Below are 13,195 nucleotides of genomic sequence, written 5' to 3'. Positions count from 1 at the left end.
TAACTAATACATCAAACACCCACCCTGTCCTATTTTCTTTCTCCATCCATCAACAAAAAATTATTGAGGCTCTAGTACAGCTCTTTTTATGAACTGTGCTGCTTATAACAAGGTGAGTTACACCCACATACTCACACATGTGTTTATACATACTGCTTTTTATAAAATGTATTTTAAAATGTTAATTACTTTTTTTTAACTTTTATTTAATAAATAAAAATTTCCAAAGTACAGCTTATGGATTACAATGGCTTCCCCCCCATAACTTCCTTCCCACCTGCAACCCTCCCATCTCCTGCTCCCTCTCCCATTCCATTCACATCAAGATCCATTTTCAATTATCTTTATATACAGAAGATCAATTTAGCATAAATTAAGTAAAGATTTCAACAGTTTGCACCCACACAGAAACACAAAGTATAAAGTACTTTTTAAGTACTAGTTATAGCATTAATTCACATTGGACAACACATTAAGGACAGAGATTCTACATGAGGAGTAAGTGCACAGTGACTCCTGTTGTTGACTTAACAATTTGACACTCTTGTTTGTGGCGTCAGTAATCACCCTAGGCTCTAGTAATGAGTTGTCAAGGCTATGGAGGCCTTTTGAGTTCGCCGACTCTGATCTTAGTTAGACAAGGTCATAGTCAAAGTGGAAGTTCTCTCCTCCCTTCAGAGAAAGGCACCTCTTTCTTTGATGCCCCGTTCTTTCCACTGGGATCTCACTTGCATTTAGGTGTTTTCTTTTTGCCAGAATGTCTTGGCTTTCCATGCCTAAAATACTCTCATGGGCTCTTCAGCCAGATCTGAATGCCTTTAGGGCTGATTCTGAGGCCAGAGTGCTGTTTAGGACATCTGCCATTCTATGAATCTGCTGTGTATCCTGCTTCCCATGTTGGATCGTTCTCTCCTTTTTAATTCTATCAGTTAGTATCAGCAGACACTAGTCTTCTTTATGTGATCCCTTTGACTCTTAGACCTATCAGTGTGATCAATTGTGAACTTAAGTTGATCACTTGGACTAGTGAGATGGCATTGGTACATGCCACTTTGATGGGATTGAATTGGAATCCCCTGGCACGTTTCTACCTCCACCATTTGGGGCAAGTCAGATTGAGCATGTCCCAAATTGTTAATTACTTTTGAAATGAACAGAAGTCATGTTTTTGTTTCACTGGACATTAGAAATAAATTCATTTGCCTAATGTGTAGAGGTTGCAGTGACCATACACACTCAAGGGCAAGTTAATATTTTGGAAAGGTCAAAGAAAATTTTCTATCAGGTGTTGGTCTTGAAACTGGAGGAGAAAGAAGCCTTGCTAAAAAGTGAGAGATTATAAAAGCTAGAAAATTGGCTCAAGGGGTTACTTACAGTATTGTTAGCAGAAGGAATATATTAATTGATTCATTATTGAAACTCCAGGGAGAACATGTTTAATAATAGATGAATCGAATAAGCAGAGTAAATCCTTTCTCAGGCACTGAGTGCTTTGCTGTCTACGGTATCTCTAAGTAAAATGTGGCCTTTTGCTTGGTGTGAAATTGTAAGATTGAGCCAAGTGATTGTGAGTAGCCATCACTTCTATTTCCATATCTTTAATATATTCCAGCATAAGCTAGCTTCCAAATAGTCTAAAATAGTAATCACTAGAGTGGGATTTCAATATCATGCCTTTCTGTGTAGTTTTTCTATTATCCTAATGAGTGCTACTCTCAAATATATTGTGTACATTAAAAAGTACTTCTGGATGTGGCTCCCATAGCCCATATTATAGTCAATATATGTTTCATAATTAGAAAGCCTTGTTTTTTATCTTTTTTATTTTATTTTTACTTTAATTTTTAATTAGTTTTTAACATTCAGTGTGATTTGTAGATAGAATTCTTAGAACATAATGATGTTCCCTCTCCCCCTCCCTCCCTACACCTCTCTTCTTTCCACCTCTCCTTCCTTCTCCCTTTCTTTCTTTTTTTGTTAGTTTTTGAGATAACATATTTTAAATTTTATTACAGCAAAAAGGCTTAATACTTCACTGAATAAGAATTTTAAAAAAATAAAAAGCAAAAAGACTAGTTTAGTGGGAATATAGACAACACCTATAAGCAATAATTGAATAGGAAAACTATCATTTCACCTATATACAGTAAATTTTAAAGCAATCACAGATCATTAAAACTATAGTTTTGTCATTAAAACTATATATCTTCTATATATAGTTTTATATATATTTTATATATAATGATATTTTATCATCAAGATTATAATAGTATAACATTCTTAACCATTGGTTTGACAAAGATATAAAACAAAGTTTTACAAAATTTTATTTGCAGCAATTCTGATAGGCACAGACATTTTTTTCTTTTTTTTAGGCAGCCCTTTAAAAGGACATTAGAACATAAAAAAATGAATCCTATTTTATCTTCCATGTACTATGTTGTATTATATGCAATTTTATTTTTACTGGGTACTGTTTCATTTTTATGAAGTAGGTGTAAATCATATACTAATGAATGGTAAAACCAAGAAGTACCATTTGGTGTAGCTTTAACAAGGTTTGCATTTGAAAGTATCTTTTACCAACAGTGTTGATGTTTTATTCTTCATGGTAATATAGTCTTTTGAGAAAAAAACGTAGATATTTGGAAATGACCATCACATTTAGTTCGAGTTAACTGTTCTAATATTTATTCTTGCAGTTTCTCTATAATGATTACATAGATCAGAAAAGGGGAAGCCATGAATTTGGATTATCACCAGCCCTGGAAAATTCCCTAGCCCTGGGTTTGTCTAACACACACATTTGGAATAGTTTCCTCAGAATAATGTATATAGCACATCCCAGATGTAATGATGAGTGGGTGTGGAAGAGATTTGGGGAAATGTGGTTAAATGTATCCATCCCAGTACCTCTGGGATATGTCATCCCTTTAACTTCCAACATAGCATCTGGTGAACTTGGGCAGAATGCCTGTGGATTGAAAAGTGTTGTGATTTTAAATTGCCCAGTTACTGTGAAAATCTCAAGCATTAGTGTTGATGAAAATACTTAGGAAAACTAAAGTGGTAATAACAAGAAAAAGTGAAGAAAAACCTTGCTATTATTTTTATTTAAGACTTAAAGCTGAAATGGTAGCAGGTTATTTCCCTAAAAACTACTTTTCTCAGAGTTTTCACTCTGTTGTCCCTACAAAAACCTTTCTTACCCTTTTATTCACCTAGAAATTTAAAGCATACTTGTTTGACCTTATGAAGAGACACTAATGTGCTCAGGTCATCCAGGACCCTTATACAAATCTGACATAACCATGTAACAAGAAGCACATTCAGTGATAATCCTGTATCTTTTTTCCAGCTACTCAGTTTCCTCAAGATGTTGCTTAAATAAAATGGAAAAAGTTTCATTCTAATGAAGAATACTATTTAAGTTTATCTAGTTCCATCAGGTTAATCAGTTGCACATGAATAGACCCCGGAAGAGGCTGTGTTGAGAAAATGGATTCAGATTAGGTTCATACTTAGGTACCATCCAAATGTCATTCATAGTTATATATGATTTGCTGCTCATAAAACTAAAGTGTTGTTGGTTCTGTGTTTAGCTGTCCTCCTATAGGTTCCTATGGACTTTTTCCAGCCACTTCTCTTGTAATCAGTACTTTGGGATGGCTCTGTAAACAGATGAAGCCAATATGTATTAACAGTACCAACTGAGAGAAAGTATGGTTAACTGAGGTTACTAAAAACAAAAAGCAATTCAAATCAAATGGCGATCTACAAAAAGTTAAAGATTTTAAGCTATTATTAAAATTGCTATATTGGTCTATTATGCTATGTTATATGTGTGTACATATTGTATGTCCACATGGGGAAATTTTATTAAGAGTTTTATTTTAAATGGCTTATAGATAAGATTGCCCATAAATTTAAGCTGCTAAAATCAATCACTAGGGAGTTTTAATAAACCACACACACACACATTTATTTACTTAAAAAAGACAAAGCAGCAGAGCAACAGAGAGAGAAATCTTCCATCTGCTGGTTCAGTCCCCAGATGGTTACAACAGCCAGGTCTGGGCCAGACTGGAAACCAGGAGCCTGGAACTCTATCCTGGCCTCCCACATAGGTATTAGAGACCCATGTATGTGGGCCATCTTCTACTGCTTTCTCAATGGCATTAGCAGGAAAGCTGGTTGGGAAGTAGAGAACCCAGGACTCACAGGCTATTATGGGATACGGATAGCACAAGCGGTGGCTTAACCTACTGTACCACTCCGGCCCCCATAAATGATATTGTAATAACATAATGCATGTATATTCAATCAGCATTAAAACCTTGAGATGTAGCTGCCCTTCTTCTCAGGGGCAAGTTCTGCTTTCTCCAAGTCATAGAGCTCATAATATAAATGTCAGTTAACATTTATTTCCATTCTACCTGATAACAGGACACAGTGCTAACAATATTGCCTGTACTGCGTTATTTAATTTGCAAAGTAGCTATGACGTGGATGGTTTGAAATACAGTTATGAAAATGGTGGACTGCTCAAGTGTCTGGGGTGAAGAGGTTTGAGGGCCCGGTGCTTGGAAGAGGGTGGAGCCAGTATTCAGGCCCAGAGCACCTGGTGCTCCCTTCTCTACATCGTACTGTGGGGGTCCATCAGAGCCGACAGATGTGCCCTCAGTGGCCACTTACTGCCCAGATTTGACCTCATGGCCCAGTGATCTGAGTTCCTACCATTGAGTAGCTCCAAGGGCCTGGGTCTCTGGGGGATGAAGAGGGAGAACCTGCATGGTCCCTGGAGGAGGCGGGCCAACCATGACATGTGACACGGAGCTGCTGCTTCCTTTTTATGCCCCTAACGCCCACATCCACAGCCCTACAGCGTCTTTTTGTTCCTTCTCCAGAACTCTTCGTGAGGCATAAAGAAAGAGAAGCCAGTTTAAGGTAGAAAAGTTACAGACACACTTTTAAATGTCTGTGACTGACACCGTTCCTGTCCTCCTTCTAGATCAGCTGAAATTTGATCTAGGGGAAGTAGGAACAAGTAGTGAAAGCCTTGTGGATACCCTCCAAAACCAAAAATGGGCCGGAGACTGCGTGGTGACAATTGGCTAAATCTCAATTAGCCAGATTCCTAGGGCAAAGAGCTTCTTTGCATCCTAAGCTGTGGTAGTCAGCCAGTGGTGAAGACAGCGTGCAGTGTTTGGGCTTTTCCATTTGACCTTTCCAGAATCCTAATTAAGAAGACTGACGATTCCATTTGCACAGATACGTCTTCGTGGCCAAAATATTGGCGCTGTGTATGTGTCTGACTCCAGTGGTGACCCATGGCTCTTACAGCTCAAGCTTCCAATTGTAATTGATCATTTTCTCTTTCCTGAGCCTAAAGAAATTTACTTTTAATCTTATTTATGGATTCTACCATACCCTGCCAATATATATTTATGGAACTTATTTATTATATATTTATTTTAAAGTCTTTCTTTTGAAGCAACTGCTTATTAAAATAAGCAGAGAAAGTATTATATACTTTTTACAATCCTTTAGATGCTGGTCTTTTGGGGTTTTGAGAGCCAGTGTGCTTTAATAGCTTGTCTCAGAGGAAAACTGGAAAAGATAAAGGAATTTAAATGAACAGAATTGATGTGTATCCAAAACTTGAAAGCAATTTCTGAAAGTCCAGATAGGAATCCTGTTTTGGTGCACTCCTGGTCTTTATTAACCATCATTCGTTTCTCAAAGAAGCAACCTTGAATATTTTTCTTCCTCATCCTTTACCCCTTGTTTTTAGCCAAAAAGTATGTTTCAAAAAGACTTTCGATCTCTTATGACAGGAAGTTCTGAAACTAATTGCATTAAAGAATCTAGCTTGGTCAGGAAGAGCAGCTTCCCGGATACCTTCTAAATGGTATCTAAATGATACTGAGGATTTTATGTACACTTTAAAAAAAGATTTATTTATTTATTTATTTGAAAGGCAGAGGCAGAGAGAGAGAAATCTTCTGTCCACTGGCTCACTCCCTAAATAGCCACAAAGGCTGGAGCTGCGCTGATCCGAAGCCAGGAGCCAGGAGCTTCTTCTGGATCTCCCATGCAGGCATAGGGGCCCAAGGACTTAGGCCATCTTCTACTGCTTTCCCAGGCCATAGCAGAGAGCCAGATCAGAAGTGGAGCAGCCAGGACTTGAACCAGTGTCCACATGGGGTGTTGGCACTGCAGGCAGCAGCTTTACCCACATGTCACAGCGGCGGCCCGGCATGTACAGTTTTTTGTTTCAAAAGCTCAGACAAATCAGACATTTCAGCTCTCAGTTGAGAGTCCCATAATCTAACCTCCATGAGTACTATCCACCTTGAATTCTGTGGTCACACAAGTCATCTTGATTTTGATTGAAAATGTTGAGTAGAAGAAAGAATGCTGAAGGGAGGCTGGGTGCCACCTGTGCTTCTGACTGACTGATCCTGAGCAAATAACCTGGGTTATCTTTCTTTAGAGTCCCACTCAATATAAAACAGGCCTCGGTTGGATGTTTTCTAGGATATTTTCAAATGAACAAATGGAACAGTATATAAAAAATGTACTTAAAGCAGTTTAGAAGAAAATACTAATAGAAATCTAGGTTTTGTTTGTGATAATTTACTAACATCTTCCTTTTTTGGGATGGATTCTTATTTTAATATTGGGGCTAAGCACCTTTTATTAGCCTATTCTAATTTTTTTTGATACCTGTAATGAAACAGGGAGAATAAAAAAACATAACAGTGTGCAGGCATGCATTTCTTACTTCTGAGAAAGGAGGTCCTGGCAGCCCAGCTTTGGGTCAATAGTTTTCCCAATCCAGAACCTTCAGAGACCAGAATGGATCCTAAAACTGAGTAAAACCAGGACTCAACCAGGACTCAATGTTTTCTCTCCTTTAGTTTGCTTTCCTTACTTCATCTCTTTTGGCCTTATCTGCCCTCATTCTTTTGTTGCTGTTGTTACAAAATGCCCCTTTTCCTAGCTTCCTCACTGATGGTGAACAAGCAATTTATTTATTTATTTATTTATTTATTTGACAGGCAGGGTTAGACAGTGAGAGAGAGAGACAGACAGAAAGAAAGGTCTTCCTTCCATTGGTTCACCCCACAAATGGCTGCTACGCCAATCTGAAGCCAGGAGCCAGGTGCTTCCTCCTGGTCTCCCATGGGGTGCAGGCCCAAGCACTTGGGCCATCGTCCACTGCCCTCCTGGGCCACAGCAGAGAGCTGGCCTGGAAGAGGAACAACCGGGACAGAATCCCGTGCCCTGACAGGGACTAGAACCCGGGGTGCCGGCGCCGCAGGCAGAGGATTAGCCAAGTGAGCCGCTGCAACGGCCAAACAAGCATTTTTAAAATTCCTGATGGTTAAGAGCCAAACTGGGTAGATTCTAGGGAAGAACAAGTGAACAAGATATGCACCTTCTGCTTTTGCCTTAGGGATCGCACATTCTAAATTTCACCCATCAAACAGACCTAAGTATTTCTCCTCAAAGGTTTATGTAGACAGAATCTCAAACATGCAAACTAAAGAGGCAGGTGAGGGGCTTGGAGGGGCTCAAACAGTAATTAGCAATTTGATGGTAAATGGATTGTGTGATCCTTAAGGATAAAAGCCTGTGTTTATTTCTCAGTATTTCCAAAGATTGGGATTTCTTTTGAGTTATCACACATAAAACTTTGCATAATAGGGAAAAGACTTATCTGATAAAGAAAAATGTTTTAATTATTGAATGCTTTTAAAATATTGTTTCAATAATCAGACCTATTAAAAATAACTAATGAACTATTTCTAAGAGGAGCATTAGTTTAATAACATTCCACAAGTGGTACCTTTAAATGTGCAAATGATGGGAAGTTGCATGACACTAATCCTTGAAAGTGCATTAAATATTCATCTCTGTTATGTTTATATTACTTACCTAGCCCATTTTTGTTTTCATGCATCTTGCAAAGATGTATTGCCTCATATGCAATTCAAATTTCCAAAAGTTTCAAGTTAGTTAATTCTCAGTGAAGTTTTAATTTTTGAGATTTTGTTATACAGGAAGCCAGTGATCAGCTTACTCAATTATTAGCACAATTATTAACAGTCATTTCTTTCACTAGGCAAAATATATGCAGTGCCTTTTAGTAACAGGGATTTTGTGTTTTCTTTTGAAATTTGAAACAAATTTTCATACCATTTTCCTAAATATTTGCCTTGGTTTGTATCGCATTAGAGCGCAATAGATGTACCCAAGTGTTTTCCGTTGACAGAAAGTAAACATGGTTATAATAAAGAAAAATTTGTTGAGCACCTATGTGGTTATGGAAATCATTTCTAATGCCTAGCTATGTTTCTTTCAATACTTAATTATGCATTCAGATGGTTTCTTTTTATTTTTAGCTAAACATTGTCCTTTACTTACAGTTAATATCTCAATAGCTAATGACACCGCACCAGCCCCACAAGAATTGTCAGCTTTCTCTTCTACTGACATGGTAAGTGACTTCACATTGTAAACCACCAGCATCCTGATTGCATGTTTCAAATCGTGTTTGTGAACAACTGCAATCATAATGTGATATTGCCTGCCTTTCTGCAATCCTGGCTTAAAATATGTATTTAATAGTCATTCATAGTAGAGGACCAGAAAATGGGCACTTTCCTTTGCTCTGGACAGCTTTTCATAAAAATTTTATTTTGCCCTTAAAACCAAAACTGAAGCTAGTATTTATTCTTATAATATGCTTTTCAAACCTTTTTAAGAATTAATAGTGACCTGAAATGTTTTCACAGGGGAAAAAGAGAGATTGAAAAATGAGAGCATGGTATTCTCTCCTTGTTTGTAGCATGGTTAAGAAGTTCTCTCCCTACCAGATGGTGCTGTGTTCTCTTCACTAAGGCTGATTGTAGCGGGATGTTTCCTCTGCCACTTAGAAAGGACTGTGGCTCTGTCACATGATATCCTTTCCCATGGCTTGTAACCAAGGATCTTTAGGGGACTGGAACTGAGCTCTAAAAATGAGCTGTTTTGCATGGAAGGTCGCACACTGGAGAGAGACTTTTGTGTTGGAGAAAAAGGGAAAAGTGCTGTTTCAGACTTCCAATTGTGTTCCTTCTGTGCTGAACATGGAATCTGACCAAAGAATATCAATCTCTCAGTTATAAAGAAAGCACCATAATACCTTGTATTGATAGACTGCCCATCTCTCAGGAGACCAGAACACTTCTGCAGATATCATGGAGCGAGTGCCCACAACATCTCTTTCAAAGATGATGTTTTGTGCCTTTCCTGGGCAGCTCTTACTTGACCCCATTTCTCTCTTTTCATATTCCATGGCTCTCTTGACTTCTTTCCTGTTAAAGTTTTCTCTGACTTTCCTCAACCCTTAGCTCTCTCTTCTTCCATGTTTGATTCTGTGTTTATGTGTGCCCAGGAAGGTACGCAAGTATGCTTTAAAGGCCACGTACAGAAAAGAGTTCAATTTGTTTTGTAGCCAGCTACTCTGTTATCTAGAAGGGCTTGCCTAAAACACACTTCTTTCTAGACTTTGAAGAATCTTAATTCAGATTCCTATTACAGTAAAACAATCTAATTAATGAAAAACCTAAGTTAATTTGCAATAAAAATTAATAAAATACTTCCACTGATTTAAAAAGATTGTTTCCTTAAGTTCATTTTTTTGTAACTCATCAAGAAAAGCTTTAAAATTAATGAATATTTAAGCCTCATCATTAGGCAAATCTTGGAAGAGACTCCAGTAATTGATATGTAATTATATTAAGCTGTCTCAGTAAGGTTCATGGAAAACAAATGGAAGTTCTGGTTGACTTCTGATATGACTATGATAGAGGACAGAGAGGTGTAATAATGATTGTAATTTAGCTGTCATTTGTAGAGCATCTTCCAGACGCCAGGTGTGTTACATACATTATAATCATAAACCTTGATATGTCCTGCAATTATTAACACAAACTTCCAGGCATAATTATCTGCATCTCATAGATGCATGAAACGGAAGCTCTAAAGGTGAATAATCTTGTTCTCAGGTCTACAGCCATAAATTAGTAGAGCAAAGATTGGAGTTGAGGTCCCAGTAGTTCCAAGACTTGTGCTATTGCAAGCACGCCAGGATGCTGCACTCTGAAAAGGGTCAAATGAATAGATATGCAGGGCTTCGCAGAGTGTCTGGCACATACTCCTCTCTCAGTTAATGTTAGGTGCTGCTGTTACTCGATGGGCGTATTATTCACTTGGTCATGCAGCATCCCTAAATCAGAAGCTTAGGGGAGAGAAGAAATTAGAAGCCACTGGTTTCAATAGGCTGTGAGTCCTCTCTCTGCTTGGCCATGCTGGCTGTGCTACCCTGAGCTTTTCCTAGGACAGCCATCAGGTCTTAATTGCTTTCTTTGCCTTTCAGCAGTAATTAGGTGATCAGAGAAGGTGCAGTCAAAGTGACACACAGTCCCCAGGCCAGAGAGCCTGCCCCACACAAGGCCTGGTACATCCTGTCGGAGGGAGGGAGGCCTTTTCCTTCAGCCTCATTAGCATGGAGACAAGCTTTTTCCTTCTTGGGGACAGGGATGTGTTTCAATAGCAAAGAGCAAAAAGAAAGAAGGGGCATGAGAACATTTAGAAAGAGATTAGAAGTGCAGAACAGCTATATTTCTAGATGAAAAGGGAGGCTTTTCATTGTTTCCATTGGTTTTTGGAATCATTCTTTGTCAGATCTCCTGTAGGTTTCTTACTGGGTATATCCCTTTAACCTGCAAACACAGTTCTTTCACAGATCTCTGTAGGAGTCAGAGCTGTGGTGCAGTGGGTTAAAGCCCCAGCCTGCAGTGCTGGCATCCCATATCAGTGCCGCTTTGAGTCCCAGCTGCTCCATTTCCAATCCAGCTCTCTGCTAATGCGCCTGGGAAAGCAGTAGAAGATGACTCAAATGTTGGGCCCCTGCATCCAAATGGGAGACCCTGAAGAAGCTCCTGGCTTTGGGTCGGCTCCGCTCCGGCTGTTGCAGACATCTGGGGAGTGAACCATCAGATGAAAGATTCTCTCTCTCTCTCTCTCTCTTCACCCCCCTCTCTTTTTCAAATAAATAAAAAATAAAATGAATCTTTTGAAAAAGGTCACTATAAAACTTAGAAACCAGCTGCAGCATATCATACAGTTTCTAAACAGTGAGCTTTTTTTTTTTTTTTTTTTTTTTTTTTTTTTTTAAAGATTTACTTGAGGCCGACGCCGTGGCTCAACAGGCTAATCCTCCGCCTAGCAGCACCGGCACACCAGGTTCTAGTCCTGGTCGGGGTGACGGATTCTGTCCCAGTTGCCCCTCTTCCAGGCCAGCTCTCTGCTGTGGCCAGGGAGTGCAGTGGAGGATGGCCCAAGTGGTTGGGCCCTGCACCCCATGGGAGACCAGGATAAGTAACTGGCTCCTGCCTTCGGAACAGCGCGGTGTGCCGGCCGCAGCGGCCATTGGATGATGAACCAATGGCAAAAGGAAGACCTTTCTCTCTGTCTCTCTCTCTCTCTCTCACTGTCCACTCTGCCTGTCAAAAAGTTAAAAAAAAAAAAAAAGATTTACTTGAAAAGCAGAGTTACAGAGACAGACCGTGAAAGAGAAGGATCTTCTATCAGCTGGTTCACTCCCCAGATGACAGTAATGGTGGGGGCTGAACTGGGCCGGGCTGAAGCCAGTAACCTGAAACACCATCTGGGTCTCCCACATGGCTGTTAGGCTCAAGGACTTGGGCCATCTTCCAGGGCTTTCCCAGGCACATTACAGGGAACTGAATTGGAAGTAGAGCAGCCTGGTTCCAAACCCGCGCTCAAGTGGGATGCCAGCATCGCAGGTGGAGGCTTAACCCCATGTGGCACAATGCCGACCCCTAAACCGGGAGCCCTCAGATCTGCTGGCTTCCAGTTCAGGCTGCCTCCCATTTGCTGAAAGGGTTTTCTTGCCTCTGGGAAGGTTCTGTGTGTCCATGGGGGATTTCCCTCAGCTCCCTTGTGCAGCCTCCAGTCTATCTTGTATTGCCTGTGCTCTTGGTGGAGATGGTGAGGAAGTTCAGTGTAGGTGTGGATACAGCCTTGGTCTATGTCTAGGGCTCCTCCAGAGTCTCACCTGTCACCCCAGTCTGCGTGCTGCCATGAAACATTTACTGCAGGCTTGACTGTTTTCACCTTCCTTCCAGCCAGGAGACGGTCCCTTCCACCTCCTATTTGGCTAGAGCTGAGGCGGCCATGGATTGCTTTTCTCCTGTGAAGGGCTTGTTGTGTTTTGGAATTTATTTAGGTTTCTTTGCATCCTCATTTCCCTGGTGGACTTTTTAAAACTACTTTTATAGTTTATCCAGCTTGCTTTGGTTGTTAGGATGGGAGTGATGGTCTCTTGCAAGGTTTTATAATCTTAATTACAAGAAGAACCACCCATTAGTTTTGGTATTTCACAGTGTTTCAATGTGGCTCAAATGCATGCTAGCGATGATAAGGTAAGATTGAAGATCACTACAAATATGACTCACCCACCATGGGGTAAAAACCCTAAAAAATACATCAACCACTTAACCTTGAGGCTTTTGTAGTATAATATCACCCTCATTTATATTGAGAAAGCCACATATCTTGCCAGTTGATACTCAAGGAGGGTAATATAGAACCTTTAATTTTTTTTTATTATATTGCTCAGTGAAGCATATCATGTCTACAGGGGGATGCTGTTAATCATGGGACTAAGAGCTATTACAGTCACATAAATTCTGCTTGACAGTCAGACATGGAAGCAAAAGCGGTTTGATTTGATGTACCTTCAGGGTGATTCTAGGAGTTAGCATTCATTTTCATGGGAAGTGGATGTCATATTAATCTTCTTGTGCATAGCATCCTTGTGCTTTTTCTCCCATTGAGAAAGTCAAGTGTAAAAACCATTGTGTCCTTAAATCTCCTTGAAGGTTACATGTTCTTACTTCTGGAAAATTTCAAGTGTGCACTAAAATAGAGAGAACAGTATGATGAACTCCACATACCCAGCACCTGGCCTCAGTGACTGTCAGCATTCTTCCTGTCCTGTGTCACATGTGCCCACTTTTTCCACGGGAGGAAGATTTCTCTGGTTCTTCTAAATCCCAAAATAAATCCTGTAGTATTCATTCTACTTTTAAGAATCACAAACAAACCCATCCAGCAG

At 39.7% G+C, this 13,195-nt stretch overlaps 1 protein-coding gene across 2 annotated transcripts in view; it reads left to right on the top strand.

Moving 5' to 3' along the window:
• SLC4A4 (solute carrier family 4 member 4) overlaps window positions 1–13,195 on the top strand; it is a 380,068-nt gene that overhangs the window by 293,614 nt on the left and 73,259 nt on the right. For both annotated transcript variants that reach the window (XM_062198724.1, XM_062198725.1), the window contains one exon: window positions 8,436–8,506. In XM_062198724.1, coding sequence (XP_062054708.1) covers window positions 8,436–8,506 — 71 coding nt within the window. The remainder of the gene's footprint in view (window positions 1–8,435; window positions 8,507–13,195) is intronic.

Source organism: Lepus europaeus, chromosome 8 (genome assembly GCF_033115175.1).
Source record: "Lepus europaeus isolate LE1 chromosome 8, mLepTim1.pri, whole genome shotgun sequence".
Taxonomy (NCBI): domain Eukaryota; kingdom Metazoa; phylum Chordata; class Mammalia; order Lagomorpha; family Leporidae; genus Lepus; species Lepus europaeus.
The sequence above is the reverse complement of the archived record's forward strand: the minus strand, read 5'-3'. Positions and strand labels throughout refer to the sequence as shown.